This window comes from Henckelia pumila, unplaced genomic scaffold (genome assembly GCF_033568475.1).
Source record: "Henckelia pumila isolate YLH828 unplaced genomic scaffold, ASM3356847v2 CTG_466, whole genome shotgun sequence".
Lineage (NCBI taxonomy): Eukaryota > Viridiplantae > Streptophyta > Magnoliopsida > Lamiales > Gesneriaceae > Henckelia > Henckelia pumila.
The window spans coordinates 5,706,470-5,725,450 of NW_027331833.1; the positions used below are offsets into that span (position 1 = coordinate 5,706,470).

The 18,981-nt window shown below is 33.1% G+C and overlaps 1 protein-coding gene and 1 non-coding gene across 2 annotated transcripts; one reads left to right on the top strand and one right to left on the bottom strand.

The window, feature by feature from the left end:
- Window positions 1–2,920: 2,920 nt before the first annotated feature.
- LOC140872642 (uncharacterized) lies at window positions 2,921–17,660 on the bottom strand. The gene is made up of 6 exons (XM_073275531.1): window positions 17,578–17,660; window positions 17,415–17,472; window positions 17,128–17,239; window positions 5,225–5,444; window positions 3,353–3,491; window positions 2,921–3,319 (listed from the first exon to the last, which is right to left on the bottom strand). The coding sequence occupies exons 1-6, from the start codon at window positions 17,658–17,660 to the stop codon at window positions 2,921–2,923; spliced, it is 1,011 nt and encodes a 336-aa protein (XP_073131632.1).
- Window positions 6,950–7,060, top strand: LOC140872694 (small nucleolar RNA R71). Its single transcript, XR_012147892.1, has one exon. It is a non-coding gene; the product is annotated as a small nucleolar RNA R71 (small nucleolar RNA).
- Window positions 17,661–18,981: the final 1,321 nt, after the last annotated feature.

Below are 18,981 nucleotides of genomic sequence, written 5' to 3' on the forward strand. Positions count from 1 at the left end.
CATCTTTACAATCAAACTTCAAACAACTTTGCAGCCAATTTTCATTTTTCATTTTTTTTTCTTTTTTCAAAATGGGTTTAATCTATTAATCAACCATTTCTTAATAATCAATAAAAGCTTATAAGTTGTTTTCTCAATTCTCACCCCTCACTCACAAAATTTATGTGAGTAAATATTGCACTTTTACAAATTAATTCCCTCAATTATACATGTTATTATTCATTCAATCAATATCACTTTAATTATATACTCATAAAAGTTTTAGAAAATATGATATTTGAAAATACACAATTATATATTATTTATAACTTATATCCTATCAATTATATATTTTCTATTAAATTGATAAAAAGAAGAATAAATAAACATCTATATAAAAAGACTTCATTTTCTTAGTAGTTTGCAATTTAAATATATACGAAATATTAAAATCTAATCTATTGTGATAAGATGATAAATAAAAACTAATGCGTGTCAGGAGTTTTTGACTCCTTACTTTGCCATTGAAAAAGAAAAATAAATATTATTATAGAAATATATTTTTTTTTAAAATTTTAAATTTTTTTTTTTTTAAATAAACCCTCCCCCAAACCTGAATATGACATTTTTTTTTAAAGAAAAATAAAGAGTACATGATGAAAGAGATATCACCTGGAATTTATTGAAGATGAGGAACAAACACAAACCATTTCGTGTCATGTTGAATCAATGATCCAGTTTTCTTTTCTTACTGGTTGGTTGAGACTAATTGATCTTTGTTATAGCCGAATCAGGTTGATGAACAAAAGCTTGGAAATCATCAATTAATTGGTCTTCATTCGAAGCAGAGATGAGCATCCTTCGTGAATTTTCTGAAATAAAATTTTGTTCCACGGCTAAATCAAGAAAAGTCAACAAACCATCATAATAGTTATTGATATTCAACAAGCCAACAGATTTATTATGGATATTAAGTTGTGCCCAAGAAACAAGAAAAATTTCTTCTAAAGTACCAAAACCACCAGGTAAGGCAATAAAAGCATCAGAATTTTCTATCATTTTAGTTATTCTCTCGTACATTGATGAAACTTTCAACTCTTCCCCAACCGTAACACCTGTAATATTTCCTTCAGCTAAAGCTGTAGGAATAATACCCAAAACCTGACTACCTCCAAGATGAGCTGCTGTTGAAATAGATCACATTAACCCAATACTGCCTCCTCCGTAAACCAAGTGAATTTTTCTCTCTGCTAACTTTTTTCCAAGATTAATGGCTGCATCAACAAATATTTCATTCTTTCCAATATTAGAACCACAAAAGACACAAATATTTTTCAATTTTTGTGAAAAAGATCCTGTCATGTTTTTTTTTTCTTTTCAAAAATATAGAGAGAGTTGAGTGATTTTATAAGGAAAACAAGGAATAAGACAGAAATAGGAATACAGATGTGAACAAAATGATGAAAATAGTAAAAAACAATAATATATAATAATAACATGCATGCGTATAAACAGTGATGTGATTGTGGCTCACAGTGTTCCTTCAATATTTATGAGTCGAGGGTTGGCTTACCATCCAATTTTCTTATAAATTAGCAAATAGGGTCTTTTTTAGTCAGATTCCCAAGACCATTACCATGACGCTGCGCTTGGAATAGTTTCCATAAATGGAGAAGTTGACCTTGAACATCTCCACTAGAATGCGTCTCAAGAGTCAATGAGATATCATCTAATGACTCTTTACTCAGCCCATTCTTAATGAAATCAATTTTATCTTCTCTATTTGTGGAAACATATCCCAAAGATCTGCATTGTCTATTACAAGTCCATCTAGCACAATTATGACAAACATCTAACCTTTTAGCCCTTCTTTTCTTCGCATAGGTACTTTTTCCTAGTCCAGACATATTTCGAACAAGTAAGAATTTTGGAACTTCACCACCTAATCGAACCTTGGCTTCAATTATAAGACGAATATCCTCCGGGATTCCTTTTTGCATAAGCATTCTCAATCTTTCACATCTGCCTTCATAAATCATTCTCAGAACTTTTTTAGAAACTGATGGAAAATATTTACCAAGTTTTTTGATAGCTTCATCCATAATATATATTTATATATATATATATATATATATATATATTCAATTATTTTGGGAAATTGAAATAAAACCGACTGAAAGTAGTCACGGAGTACCGTTATCCGCCACTTAATCAGGAAGTGAACTCAATTCTGCAAAAATAAAATAAAAATATAAGTAACAATTAAGTTGGATCATATAAAGGCATAAACTCTTCATTAAGAACTTCATTTTCTATAAACGATTTAAGTCTTTGCCCATTAACTTTAAATACATTATTATTTTTAGGATTTTCAACATCAACAGCACCATGAGGATAGACAAATTTAACAATAAATGGTCCAGACCATCGCGATCTAAGTTTTTCTGGAAGCAAATGCAAGCGAGAATTATAAAGTAAAACTTTTTGTCCGATTTCAAAAGATTTCCTCATAATATTTTTATCATGAAATGCTTTTGTTTTATCTTTATAAATCTTTGCATTTTCATATGCATCATTTCTTAATTCTTCTAGTTCATTTAATTACAATTTTCTTAATTTAGATGCATCATCTAAATTAGTATTAAACGCTTTAATTGCCCAATAAGCTTTATATTCAATTTCAACAGGTAGATGACAATACTTTCCAAATACTAATCTATATGGTGACATCCCCAATGATGTTTTAAATGCAGTTCATATGCCCATAATGCATCACTTAATCTTAAAGACCAATCTTTTCGATTTGGATTGACTGTTTTTTCCAAAATTTGTTTTATTTCTTTATTTGCAAGTTCAACCTGACCATTCGTTTGAGGGTGATATGGAGTAGAAACTTTATGTGTAATACCATATTTTCTTAACAACGAAGAAAATGATTTATTTATAAAATGACTTCCCCATCACTGATTATAGCTCTAGGTATTCCAAATCGACTAAAAATATTTTTTTTCAAAAATTTTATCACAACTTTATGATCATTAGTTCTACATGCAATTGCTTCAATCCATTTTGAAACATAATCGACAGCCACTAAAATATAAGTGAATCCAAAAGATAATGAAAATGGACCCATAAAATCTATTCCCCAACTGTCAAATATTTCAATAATCATGATTGGATTTAAAGGCATCATGTTTCGTTTTGAAATTGAACCCATTTTTTGACAATTTTCACAAGATTTGCAAAATGAATGTGTATCTTTGAATAAAGAAGGCCAATAAAATCCACATTTAAAGATTTTTGCAGCTGTTTTCTTTGACGAAAAATGACCTCCACATGCCTCAGAATGACAAAATTTAATGACACTACTTACCTCATTGTCGGGTATGCATCGTCGAAAAATTTGATCAGGACAATACTTAAACAAATAAGGATCATCCCAATAAAATTTTTTGACCTCTTTCAAGAATTTATTTTTATCTTGTGAACTCCAATGAGAAGGCATTTTATTTGTCACAAGAAAATTTACAATATTAGCAAACCAAGGCATAGTAGTAGCATAAAATAGTTGATCATCCGGAAAATTTTCATTTATTGGTATTTTATTTTGAGATGATTCAGAAATTATTCTTGATAAATGATCGGCTACTACATTTTCTTTTCCTTTTTTATCTTTTATTATAAGATCAAATTCTTGTAACAACAAAATCCATCTTATTAATCTCGGCTTAGCATCTTGTTTATTTGATAAATATTTTATGGTAGAATGATCAGTATAAACAATAGTAGTAGAACCAATTAAATATGATCGAAATTTATCTAATGCAAACACTACTGAAAGTAATTCTTTTTCAGTTGTTGAATAATTGATTTGAGCACTATTTAAGGTTCTACTTGCATAATAGATCACATAAGGTTTACCTTCTTTTCTTTGTCCTAACACGGCTCCTACAGCATAATCACTTGCATCACACATTAATTCAAATGGTAAAGACCAATCAGGAGGTTGTAAAATAGGTGATGTAGTTAAAAGATTAATTATCTTTTTAAAAGCAGTTTCACATTCTTGAGTCCATTCAAATTGTGCATCTTTTGTTCAAAGATTTGAAATTGGTTTCGATATTATGCTAAAATTTTTTATAAATCTTTTATAAAATCCCGCATGACCCAAAAATGATCGAATTTCTTTGATCGTGTTTGGTGATGGTAAATTAGCAATAACATCAACCTTAGCTTTATCAACTTCAATTCCTTTTTTAGATATGACATGCCCTAACACAATTCCGGATTTAACCATGTAGTGACATTTTTCCCAATTTAAAACAAGATTTTTTTCTTCACATCTTTTTAAAACTTCTTCCAAATTTTTAAGACAGTTTTCAAATGAGTTTCCAAAAACAGTTATATCATCCATAAAAACTTCCACAAATTCTTCAATCATGTCACTACAAATACTTAGCATGCATCTTTGAAAAGTAGCCGGGGCATTACATAAACCAAATGTCATTCTTTTAAAAGCAAAAGTTCCGAACGGACAAGTGAAAGTAGTTTTTTCTTGATCTTCTAATGATATTGGTATTTGATAATACCCCGAATACCCATCAAGAAAACAATAATAAGGATTACCTGCCACTTTTTCTAAAATTTGATCTAAAAATGGTAACGAAAAGTGATATTTTCTAGTTGCATCATTTAATTTTCTATAATCAATGCACATACGCCAACTAGATGGAATCCTAGCTTGTAATAATTCTCCCTTTTCATTTTTTATAACAGTGATGTCTGATTTTTTTGGTACTACTTGTGTTGGACTTATCCATTTACTATCCGAGATTGGATAAATAATTCCGGCAGCTAATAGTTTTAAAACTTCATTTTTAACAATTTCTTTCATGTGTGGATTTAATCTTCTTTGTGGTTGTTGATATGTTTTAGCATTTTCTTCCAAGTGAATTCTATGTGTGCAGATTAAAGGATTTATACCTTTATATCTTGCAAAGTCCATCCAATTGCATTTTTGTGTTTTTTAAGTAGTGTTATTAAATCTTCTTCTTGTTTTGGTAAGAGGGTAGAAGATATTACAATAGGATATGTTTGATTTTCACCAAAAAAAGCATATTTTAGTTCTATTGGTAAGGGTTTTAATTCAAGTTTTGGATGATCATTTTCTTTTACTTCTTCAAGTTCATTAATTTCTTCAAATAACTTTGATTTAAAAACATTTTTTGAATCAAAACTTTCCACTAAACAAACTTCAAATTGTTGATTTAAGTTTTCTTGGTGTATATTTTCTTCCACGATTGTTTCTATTGCATTATCATCTTCATCTTCATTAATACTTGGTTGTTTACATAAATTGAACATATTAAGTTCTAAAGTCATATTTCCAAAATACAATTTCATTATTCCATTTCGACAATTAATTAAAGCATTTGAAGTTGCTAGAAATGGACGTCCCAATATTACTGGAATTTCGTTATGTACTTCTATTGGTTGTGTATCCAAGACAATAAAATCCACGGGATATATGAATTTATCAACTTGAACTAATACATCTTCTACAATACCTCTAGGTATTTTGATTGACCTATCGGCTAGTAAAAGAGTAACAGATGTAGGTTTTAAATCTCCCAACTTAAGCTTTTCATAAACTGAATAAGGAATTAAATTCACACTTGCTCCCAAATCTAACAAAGCTTTTTTAATTTTATTTTTTCCAATAATACATGAAATTGTTGGACAACCGGGATCTTTATATTTCAAGGTAGAATTATTTTGAATAATAGAACTTACTTGCTCCGTTAAGAATGCTTTCTTCTTTACATGCAATTGTCTTTTCACAGTACATAAATCTTTTAAAAACTTTGCATAAGAAGGCACTTGTTTAATAGCATCTAATAATGGAATATTTATTTTTACTTGTTTAAAAACTTCATAAATATCAGAATCATTTTTTTGTTTTTTATTATTAACTAATGCATGAGGGAAAGGAACATGTTTATTTGACTCACATATTATTTCAGATAATTTATCATCAACTTTCTTAATCTTAGGACTCAAAGTATCATCTTTCTCGAAAGTATCAAGATTTTCATCCTTACTCTTTGAGTTTGACTGATCTTTGTTTTCATCACTATATGGATCATTAACTATTTTACCACTTCTAAGAGTAATAACAGATTTTACTTGATCAAATTTTTCTTGATTTTTAGGATTAGGTTGTGGTTGAGATGGAAATTTTCCTTTTTCATGAATATTAAGTGCAGATGCAAATTTTGCAAGAGTTTCTTTCAAATCATTCATAGATTGAATGTTTTGAATATTGATAGACTCTTGCTTTTGAATGTATGCATGAATTTCATCTTCAAAATGTTTTCTTGGAGGTGGGATATAAGGAGCATAACCTTGATGACTTTGGTTATTGTGAAAAGGTTGTTGTGAAGGTTGTGCATTATTATCGTTCCTCCAACTAAAATTAGGATGATTTCTCCAACCAGGATTATATTTTTGTGAAAAAGGATCTAATGTTGGTTTTTTAAAATTGTTAACATAATTGGCTTGTTCATGGAGACATTCTTTAAATGAAGGCAAAGTAGGACAATTTTTTGTAAGGTGATCATGTGTGTCACATATATGACAAACAATTTCTTGAACACTTTTTAATTGATCACTCCTTTTCATTTCTAATGACTCGATTTTTCTTGCTAAAGATGCAAGTTTAGCTTGAACATCTACATCATCTTTAAGATAATAAATACCACCCCCATTTGTTGAATTATTGGTTTTACTTGGTGGTTCAATTGAGCCTATATTATCCCAATTTTGAGCATTTTCTGCTAATGACTCCAAATATTCTATAGCTTTATTTGGGTTTTTATCTTCAAAAGTTCCATTACACATGAATTCTATCATTTGCCTATCTTTAGGTATTAAAACTTCATAAAAGTGAGAAACTATCCTCCATATTTCAAAACCATGATGTGGGCATGTATTAAGTAACTCTTTATATCTATCCCAACATTGATAAAATGTTTCCCCTTGTTTTTGAGAAAAAGTTGTAATTTGTCTTTTAAAAGAGTTTGTTCTATGGGAAGGAAAAAACTTTTTTAGAAATTGTTGTTGCATTTCTTCCCATGATCTTATTGAACTTGATCTCAAATTTTGCAACCATGTTTTAACTTTATCTTTTAAGGAAAAAGGGAAAAGCTTTAATCGAACAGTATCCATGCTACAATTTTGATCATTATAAGTGTTGCAAACCTCCTCAAATTCTCTTAAATGCAAATATGGATTTTCAGAATCTAAGCCATGAAAATTTGGTAAAAGTTGAATGACTTGTGGCTTAAAATTGAAATTAGATGCATCAGGAGGAAAAATTAAACAAGATGTTGTACTAGTTCTTATTGGATTCATATGGTGCCTAAGTGTTCTTGGTTGTTCATGTTCTTGATGATGATGATGATGATGATTATTATTATTATTATTATTATTATTATTATTATTATTATTATTATTATTATTATTATTATTATTATTATTATTATTATTATTATTATTATTATCATCTTGATTATTAGAATTATCGTCCATGTTTAAAATATTTTCAGTTACTCGAACAAGTCTACCACTTTGTTTACGACTCCAAACAATCATACAATTAAAAATAGCATACTATTTACATAATAACAAAATTAAACTTAATTTATACCTCCCCGGCAACGGCGCCAAAAACTTGCTACAACTTAAATTATAATTCACCCAAGTGTAGGTTGTCTGCAAGTAATATACTCGTGAGTACGAGATCGATCCACGGAGAGGATGTTGTAAGTTTAATTTTAGCAATAATATATTATAGATGAAAATATTATTATAAAACTTCAAATACACAAATTATAAAATTGTCAAGGCTTCAAAGGTTCATTGTTGGTTTATTTAAGATTTCTTAATAAAAATAAATAAAATAAACTAAAATAAGAATAAACATAAAAGAACAATGAAATATTTAAACAAGTATATCATATAATATAGTTTCCACTATATTAATATCAGATTAACCTATATTTAATACATGGTACCCATAATATATATATAGATGAATAAATATAAACATAAAAAGAACAATTAAATATTTAAACAAGTATATCATATAATATAGTTCCCACTATATTAATATCAGCCGATATTTAATACATGGTACCCATAATATATATATAAATGCATAAATATAAATTGACATAAAAGTAAATGTTAGATCAAATCACAATATTTCATTTAGAACAACCGGCAGAGCCACGCTATCGTCTAAATAAAATATATGACTTTATGTTAGATGCGATAAAGTAAATGTTAGTTGCGGAAAAATAAATGTTATATGCGAGAAAGTAAATGTTAGTTGCGGAAAAGTAAATGTTAGTTGCGATAAAGTAAAAGTTAGATGCGAGAAAGTAAATGTTAGTTTAAATCACAATATATTATTTAGAATAACCGACAGTGTCACGCTATCGTCTAAATAATATATATGACTTTATTATAAATAGATACTTATATTTATAGTATATAATTATTGTAGTATTTATTGTATCATATTTGACAACAAATCAAGGTAACCATATTCAAGGTACCAAGCATTTGATGTAAATAGATAACAACAAATCATCCAAAATTATACCTACAAATAAAGATCAATTAGTAAAAATAAAAATAGAAAAGAAAAAAATATACAAAATATAAACAATCTTACTTGACCAGCAATGAAACCTTTTCACCTTGACATAAAAAGATTTAGCTTTCCATGAACATGAAACTCAAGAATAAAGATAAAAGAAATTTCATACTTGAACTTGAGAAACTTGCACACTCAAACTTTTATTCTCACACACACAATATTTATTTTACAAATGAGTAATTCTCTACACTCTTGCACACTACAAAGCTTATACAACACATCTATTTATAGGCCAAATGAGAGCAAGGATCCAAGACTCATTAAATATGAAATAGTAAAGTTGGTGGGTGCTTGTCTCCTTGAATATCAATACATTGACCCAACATTAATTGGCATGTTTGATTCCTTAGACTTTCGATTTTGCTTCTGCACAAAACATATAACACGTAGCCCTTTGTCTGTAGATGTGTTTTGATAACTCATTCACCCCTTTTGAATAAAATATGAAATACTTATGATATTTTTACTCCAAGCTGGTCATAGTAAAAGTAAATCTGTCTCCATTTTGATGTTTGATTATTTTGATCATCTTAATGAAGTTTTTGGAATTTCTTGTCTTCTACAAAGTTGAAGATGCCTCTTTTGTGATTCTATAGGTTTTTAGATTACTCCATTATGACCTCTGTAGCTTGAGTAATTTTATTTTTACCAAACCTGCGCAAACCGTAAAATACAACATTTTAGTAAAACATTTAAATATAAACACATAACACTAAAATAATACAACTTCATAATTTTAATTAAACTTAAATTTTAAAACACACTTTTTAACATATAAATAATTACAAATTTTAAGTTTCATCAACCAGCTAGAGAGGTGGAGTTCAGTATTGATCTGATACCAGGTATTGTGTCTATCTCTAAGGCACCGTATCGACTTGCTCCTACTGAGATGAAAGAGTTGAAGGAGCAGATTCAAGAGTTGTTGGAGAAGGGCTTTATTCGTCCTAGCTTTTCTCCTTGGGGAGCTCCAGTGTTGTTTGTGAAGAAAAAGGATGGTAGCATGAGACTTTGTATCGATTACCGAGAGCTCAACAGGGTCACTGTGAAGAACAAGTATCCACTGCCGAGGATTGAGGATTTGTTCGATCAGTTGCAAGGAGCTTCGGTTTTCTCTAAGATCGATCTGGGATCTGGCTATCATCAGTTGAGGGTCAGAGATGCAGATGTGACCAAGACTTCTTTTCGGACACGTTATGGGCATTACGAGTTCTTAGTAATGCCGTTTGGATTGACCAATGCTCCAGCGGTCTTCATGGATCTCATGAACCGCGTATTTCAGCCGTACTTAGATCAGTTTATCATAGTCTTTATTGATGATATCTTGATCTACTCGAGGAGCATTGAGAAGCATAGACAGCACTTGCAGACAGCATTGCAGACTTTGAGGGAGCATCGACTGTATGCGAAATTCAGTAAGTGCGAGTTTTGGCTAGAGCAGGTGGCATTTCTTGGCCATATAGTTTCGAAAGATGGGATAGCGGTGGATCAGACGAAAGTGCAGGCAGTGCAGGATTGGGGAATTCCGAAGAATGCTTCAGAGATTCGTAGTTTCTTGGGTTTAACAGGCTACTACCGAAAGTTCATCAAGGGTTTTTCTTCTATTGCAGTACCCTTGACTTCCTTGACCAAGAAAAATGCGAAGTTTATATGGAGTTCAGACTGTCAGAGGAGCTTCGATCGACTTAAAGAAGCACTCACATCTGCGCCAGTGTTGGCAATGCCTGTTCAACACGAGGAGTTACTGGTTTACATGGACGCGTCTAAGCTTGGGTTGGGCGCCGTATTGATGCAGAGTGACCGAGTCATTGTCTATGCATCGAGACAGTTGAAGATTCATGAGCAAAACTATCCGACGCATGACTTGGAGCTAGCAGCAGTGGTTTTTGCTTTGAAAATCTGGAGGCACTATCTGTATGGTGAGAAGTGCAAGATTTTCACAGACTACAAGAGTCTCAAGTGCTTCTTCACACAGAAGGAGTTGAACATGAGACAACGCCGATGGTTGGAATTAGTTAAGGATTATGACTGTGACATTAGCTACCATCCGGGTAAGGCTAATGTAGTGGCTGATGCATTGAGTCGGAAGACTTCAGTGGTATCTTGTGTGACGGTTCAGTTGCCACTTCAGGAGGAGATTCAGAGATTCGAGCTGGAGTTGTACTCGAGCAATCAGGCACCGAGTTTGGCAGTGTTAGTGGTACTGCCAAATCTTCGGAATCGTATCAGAGTTGGACAGCCTGCAGATGAGGAGTTGCAGCGATTGAGGCAGAGAGATGAAGCCAAGGGCGGGCTTCTCTATACATTTGTTGATGGTATCGTTCAGTACCGTGGTCGTATGTGGGTACCAAACGTTGATCATTTGAGGATTAAGATCTTGACAGAGGCTCATACATCTCCGTATTCCATTCACCCCGGAAGTACGAAGATGTATAGAGATTTGCAGTCATTGTATTGGTGGCCCGGCATGAAGAGAGATATTGGCCGGTTTGTATCAGAGTGCTTGACTTGTCAGCAGGTCAAGGCAAAGCATCAGCGTCCTGCAGGGTTACTTAAGCCTCTACCCATTCCGGAGTGGAAGTGGGAGAACATCACGATGGACTTTGTAGTTGGCCTTCCGAGGAGTACTAGAGGATGTATATCTATTTGGGTGATCATGGATAGACTCACCAAGTCAGCTCATTTCTTGCCGGTGAGGACTACTTACTCATTGACGCAGTATGCAGAGCTTTACATCAAGGAGATTGTTAGACTGCATGGCATACCAGTGTCGATAGTATCGGACAGAGATCCGAGATTTACGTCTGCATTCTGGAAGAGTTTGCACACAACTTTGGGGACTCGGCTATTATTCAGTACAGCGTTCCATCCCCAGATAGATGGTCAGTTGGAGAGGGTGATCCAGATTCTTGAGGATCTACTGAGAGCTTGTGTCATTGGTTTTCAGGGCTCTTGGGAGACTAGACTGCCATTAATGGAGTTTACCTATAACAACAGTTTTCAGTCGTCTATAGGTATGGCTCCTTATGCAGCTCTCTACGGGAGGAGATGTAGATCGCCAGTGCATTGGGATGAGGTTGGCGAGAGGATTTTACTTGGTCCCGAGATTGTACAGCAGACTGCCGATATTGTGACACAGATATGGGATCGTATGAGGACAGCTCAGAGTCGTCAGAAGAGTTATGTTGATACTCGACGACGAGATCTTGGGTTTATAGTAGGTGATCATGTGTTTTTGAAAGTATCACCTATGAAAGGGGTGATGAGATTTGGTCGCAGAGGCAAGTTGAATCCGAGATATATTGGGCCATTTGAGATCTTGGAGTGAGTTGGCACTTTGGCATACCGTTTAGCACTACCGCCAGGGCTTGCAGCAGTGCACAACGTTTTCCATGTATCCATGCTTCGGAGATACATCTCTAATCCGGTGCATGTGTTGGATTACGAGCCTTTGCAGTTAGCACCAGATCTAGCATTTGATGAGAGGCCTGTTCATATCTTAGCCAGAGATGAGCGGAGATTGAGGACGCGGGTCATACCGATGGTCAAAGTCCAGTGGCAGAATCATTCCGAGGAGGAAGCCACTTGGGAGACCGAGGCAGACATGAGGACTCGCTACCCGGAGTTATTCGAATAAGCACTTTAATTTCGAGGACGAAATTCAATTTAAGGGAGGGAGAATTGTAACACCCGAAAATTTTAATACGTAAATTTGCATGCATAATTAAGGAAAATAATTATTTAAAATTTATATTTGGTTTAAATGACATTTATGTGTTATTATGTGGATTATATGCATGATTTAAATTTATGAGATCATTTAACCCGAAGTTTTTGTATTTTTAGATTTTTTTGAGAATATTTTTGAGTCGATCGCGTAGACGGGACAGTGGACGGACGAGATGCCAAAATATTTAGCCAAAAATATTTTATGAGTTTATGAGCCTTAAAATAATATTTTAAGGTATTTTGTCAGGAAAATTTTAGTATTTAATTATATATTTATTTAAGGGTTGATTTTTAGCCAAAATAAGTCATTTTAATGACCTTTATTAACTTTTAAAAATCCCTTATTATTATATTTCGAGATTTAAAGTTTTTATTAAGTTAAGTTGTGTATTTAAAGTTTAGATATATTATCTAATTGTTAGTATATTATCTACTTATTTTATTTAAAAGATTTTATACCTAAATTCTACCCAATCCCTCCCACAACTCACGCTCAATCCCCCTTTCATCGACAACAACCCCTCTCCCTCATCCCTTCCATCGTTGAACACAAAAAACTAGAACCCCATAGCCGATCAAGCTTAACTCTTGAGGATTTTTGTCCGTTCGTCGTCCCGGGGACCCGTAAACGCATCAACTCTCGTCAAATAAATTCAAGACATGTTTAACTCCTTCCCTTGGACACCATATGAGATATTACAAGTTTGTTACTATTTTTTTTTTATGATTGATTCGGATTACATGTGAATGGATGCAAAATTTGATGATGCACCATGCATGTCCCTCGTTTCCTTCAAATTTCTTGATGCATATTCACGTTTTTTTACATGGATCGGTCCAGGACTGTGGCTGATGGTTCGTGGGTCTGATAGGATTACTAGAGTCGAACCATGGCAGGGCTTGGGTCTGAGAATGACTAGGCCGATCGGGTTTTGCGGTTAGGTATGCAGATCGGCGCAGGTTAGGGTTTGCTTAGAAGGGGCTCGGTCTCTCCTTCCTGGGTTGCATGGCTTGGGTTCAGGGGCTAGGTTAGGACCGCCCAGATTTGGGCTACGTCTGGGCGGCGGTGCTCCGGCCAGGGGCGGCCGGAGCTGGCCGGCAGCAGGCCTTCACCGCCCAGACGTGGGCTACATCTGGGCGGCGGTGCTCCGGCCAGGGGAGGCCGGAGCTGGCCGGCAGCAGGCCAAGAAGGCCTGCTGCTCACGGCCGAGCCGAGGGCAAGAAAGGGGGAATCGGGTTTTGGGTTTTGGTTATTTTTGGGCCGGGTCTTGGGGTCCGGGTCGGGTCAGATAGTCAGGGGTCGGTTCAGGTCGGTCCGGGTCCGGGTTAGGTGGGCCGGGCTCGAGTATTTTAATTTTTAAATATATTATGTTTTAATTGGTTTTTGGGCCAATTAATTAGAAATAAAATTATTTGGGCTTCCAAATAATTTTATTTGGAAATTAAATAATTTATTTAAGTTAGCCCAATGATTTTTATGGGCTTGGGAGCCCATGAATATTTTTGGGTCAGTCAGTGGATTTTGGGTCAGTCTATAATTTTATTGGGTTTAATTATGTTAATGGGCTTAAATATTTTATTTAGGCTCAATTAAGTTTAATTAAGTTATTTGGGCTAAGATATGATTATTGGGCTTTAATTTAAATATAATGGGCTTAGATTAAGTGACCAGCAGTCTGGACCAACCCATGAAAAATAAATAAGTCCGGAATATATATTTAATTATTTTATGCATAAAGTTTATATTTTAAGTATAAGTATATTTATTATGAAAATAAATTAAATATATATTACGGACATATTTTCAGTGCATGCATTCATGAAATTTCTTATGTATATAATTATGTAAATGATGAGCAATAAAATATTTTGATGGAAATTGAAGTATGTGTGACATATGGGTGGTTTTCCACCATATGATTCGGTAGTTTTACTACCATAAGGGTGGTTATCCACCATATGATTCGGTAGTTTACTACCACAGGAGGTGATTTATCACCGCCATCGTACGTTGGTTCAGGAGACTGATCAGTCGACACATGAGCGTCACACTTATGGATAGGACCATCTTCAGGTTTCAAAAGCATTGCTCAATTATGTTATATATGATGAAGAAATAATATGTTTATGATTATGGTTATGATTCAGTTTATGATTCAGCAGTTTTATTATGTGATGAAATATTTCCATGCATGCTCATGTACATGTATATGTATTAGTAATTTTGTGATGCATTATTTTTAACCTTGTTATAAAAGGATTAGATATGTTGAGCCCCTAGGCTCACTACGCTTATATGGTGCAGGTGAGCATGATGACGTTTATGTAGCTCCTACCGGTGGTGAGGACTTATGAGCTCACGGAGCAGTGGACCCCGTGACCGTCGCAGCTATTTAGTTTATTATGTTGAATTTTGAAACATGTTTTATTTTATTATTGTTTCCGCATATAAGATTTTTCAGCAGCATTGTTTATTATTTTAAATTGATGCATGAAACATTTTTAAGGATTTATTTATTTAATATTTTTCAGGTTATTTAAGAAAAAGTATATTATTTTTATATACATATATGTATGGGCATGTATGTATAGTAGTATTATTTAAAAAAAAAATTCCGCATTTATTAGTAGTAGGCGTTTCATATTATGCTATTAGCACAAGTTAAAGTTGTTGTATCTTGGGATAAGATGTCATATTTCGTCAGCACCAAGAGCGGGGCAAAATTTTCTTAAAAAAATTGTGTTCAACACAAGCCTCAACTTATTGAATTTGTTTCGGTTGTCATGCCATCTTTAAATTTTAATAACACCCACTTCTCACATTTCTTAACCCATAACAAAGCTCCTCCATCTAAAGACAAACTAATAATTTTATCGAGAGTGTTCTTTTTCCCTATATATTCCAAAAAAAATCCTAACAGAACCGTTTCACAGATGAATTTTATGATACAGATCTCCAAATCAAGTTCAACCCGACCCACGAAAAATTATTATTTTTATATCAAAAGTATTATTTTTCACTATAATAATAGATCCGATTGACTCGTCTCACGAATATAATGAAACGACCCAAACTACTAGATACTAGAATTTTTTTTAGTAAACTAATAAAATAATACATATACGCCCATACATATATGTATAAATACTTGAAATAACCATTTACTTAAAAACTTTTTAAATAATTTAATTATGTATCAATAATATCTTAAAATAAATAAACACTAAAATAAATCTCAAAAATCATCGATTTGTACTAAAAATCAACAAATATTTTACCAAGAGAGCATTATAAAAATAATATTTTCAACCAACCAATAAAATAAATAATATGCGGAAAAACTTGTTCAAAAACTGATAACATCCCATAACATCACTAAAAAGAACTGGTCACGGGCGCCGTCTGCAAGGAAGCTCATAAGCCATCGTCGCTGGTCGGAGCAATCGTGTCACCAAAATCATCATACTCACCTGCACCATATAAGCGTAGTGAGCCTAGAGGCCCAACATGTTTTATCTCATAATAACAAGGTTTAAAAATCACACATAAGCACATAATCATACTAATACATATACTCATCATGAATATGCATGCATGCTCTTAAAATAATGCATCATAAATTCTTCAATGTCATAACTTTCATCATAAAATAATATCCATGTGATATATCATATAATACATAACATAATTTGAGTATGTCATAATCATAAAGAACAATGTAGGTTATATCCATGAGTGTGGCTCGTAATCATGAGCGACTGATCAGTCTAAGAACCATCGTACGTGGCGGTGGATAAATCCACCTCTATGCTGGTAGTAAAACTACCTTGTGCTCGGTGGTAAAACCACCTCTATGATAGTAGTAAACTACATCTGTGCTCGGTGGTAAACCACATCTATGCTGCAACATCACTTCAATTTCCATAAAATATTTTTCATGCTCAACATTAAACATATCATTCATCATAAAATTATTTCATATATGCATGCACTAAAATTTGGTCCGAAATATATATTTAAAAAATTCTCATAATATTAATACTTGTACATAAAAAAAAATGTCATGCATAAAATAATTTAAATATATATTTCGAACTTATTGATTTTTCATGGGATTGTCTAGACTGTTGGTCCCCTACACTTAAGCTTGAAAATTTTAAGACTGACCCATTAACTTAATTTAAGCCCAAACATCATAATTTGACCCAAATAAAATACTTAAACATAATTGAGCCCAAATAAAATATTTAAACCCAATAACTTAATTACAGCACTAATTTCATATATAAGCCCAAATAAAATACTTAAACATAATTGGGCTCAAATAAAATATTTAAGTCCAATAACTTAATTAAGCCCAATAATAATCACTAACAGTCCCAAAATTCACAGACTGGCCCAATAATTTCCGTGATCTCCCAAGTCCATGAAAATTATTGGGCTTACTTAATTAAATATTTTAAGGTCTAATTAAAATATTTATAATCCCAAATACTAATTAAACAATTAAAATAGCCCAAATACATCACTTAATCTAATAATCACTTAAAAATAAAAATACCCGAGCCCAACTAATCTAACCCAGACCCGAACCCAACTAACTTAACCCATGACCCAATGGACCCGACCCGGCCCGTTAGGCAGCCCAAAAACTTATTACCTAATTTGTGCAGAAATCTACACATGGCCAAACCTGAGCAGCTGTACCAAATCCTTTCGTTCTTCTTGCTCCAGCAACCTTTCGTCATGAAACCACTGTCTACATTTAGCTCACTTCTAGAAGTTTCCAAAAAGCCAAAACCATCCTAAAACGTGACCTATACAGCTCAAACAAACCAACACAAGTTAGCAGTAATTCTGCTCATGTGCAGGCCTGAGCGGCTGCCGTATTTCCGTTCGTACGGCCTGCTCCAACCACCAATGACCGTGAAACCACTTCTCAATCCTAGCCAATATTTAGAGGGTTCAAACCCTTCAAACCTCACCCCAGATCATGGCCTGAGGAAGGAGAACGAAGTCTTCTTCCTTAGAACCCAATCTGCGAGCCCATTAACTTCAGAAGAAGGCAGCTTCGTTTCCAGCCTATCTCAGCCTCAAACCCCGACCTAGCTTGACCCTAGGGACCCTGATACACTCCTTTAACGTTGAGCCAGCAGCCCAGGTCCTCACCATTAGGGGTGGCCCTGGCCCCGGGCAGCCAGTGCACGCGCCCAGGGCCCCACCCATGTGTGGGGCCCCAAAAAATTTTTTTAAAAAAATTATTATTTATATATATATTTATTTATATATAAATATTATATATTATGCGATAATACTTTGCTCTTTTGTTATTTGTGGTTGCGTGCGATTACGTGCATTGACTATCAATAGTTTAAAAATTCGGAAAATAGAGAATACAAAATTTACGAAAATACACAAACGCATTCAACAAAATAATCCAATGTATGAATTACAAGAATCTTGTTCAATTATATTTTATTTTCGAATTTTGATATATTGTTTAATCTTATTTTGATTTAATGTTTTTGTTCACACTATTTTGGTTTAAGGTAAGATGTTAATATTTGTTGTAATTTCACATAGATTCTGAAAGTTCGAGGATTACAGGTCTGAAAATGAATATTTTTTTATTATTGTGATTGCGTATCAAATTTTATTGACTATTCATGTGACTGTAGCATCAATTGAGAAAAGTTTTTTCAAGTTAAAATTATTGAAATCTTATTTGAGAACCACAATGAGTCAAGAAAAACTGAATGATTTGGCGATTCTCTGCATTCAAAAAACATATTGGAAGATATATCTTATGACGACACAATTGATGATTTTGTTTCAAAAAACATAAAAAGAGACAATTTTAAATAATATTTTTTATTGATTATTATTTTGAAGAATTATGTAAACCTTCTTTCATTTGTGTACTTTATTGATTTATGTATTTTGGTTTATTTTAATTATGTTATTCGAATTTATATATATATATATATATGAATTTTCAAGTTAATACGAAATGACTCATAGTTTAAACTTTGCCCAGGGCCTCATTTTTCTTAGGATCGCCCCTGCTCACCATGTCAGAAAACGTGAGCCTCATGCAAGAAAACATGCAATCCGTGAGCTTTCCAGGAAAACATGCAAGAAATTAATATAAATTCGTGATGTAACCTGCTAGATCAAAAGTTTCTGATGCATAAACAATTATGTAGCTTATATGGTGTTAAAAGAAGAGAATTCAACATGCCTTGGATTTTTATTTGAAGCTTTAACGCGTGTACGGACTCCGAGACGACGGATCTACGAAAACTCAATAAAAATTCTTGAAGTCGGCTATGGAGTCTTGTGTTTCTGCTGGAAAAACGTGGGGGAAGGTAGAAGAAGATGGAGGAGGCGGCTAGAAGGAGAAACGTGAGATTGGGAGGGATTTAGGGTAGATAATTTAAGATAATTACATAAATTAAGATAATTAGTTGATATATCTTAATAATACATTTAACACTAATAATAAAAATATAATTCTGATAAAACTTAACCCAAATCCCGATATTAC

Coding starts and splice junctions, on each gene's coding strand:
- LOC140872642 (XM_073275531.1), bottom strand. CDS start 17,660: ATGGGTGGGGCCCTGGGCGCGTGCACTGGCTGCCCGGGGCCAGGGCCA. Junction 17,473..17,577: donor ACCTGGGCTGCTGGCTCAAC/GTTAAAGGAGTG, acceptor ATGGGCTCGCAG/ATTGGGTTCTAAGGAAGAAG. Junction 5,445..17,127: donor GATTTGGTACAGCTGCTCAG/GTTTGGCCATGT, acceptor ACGAAATTCCAG/TAATATTGGGACGTCCATTT.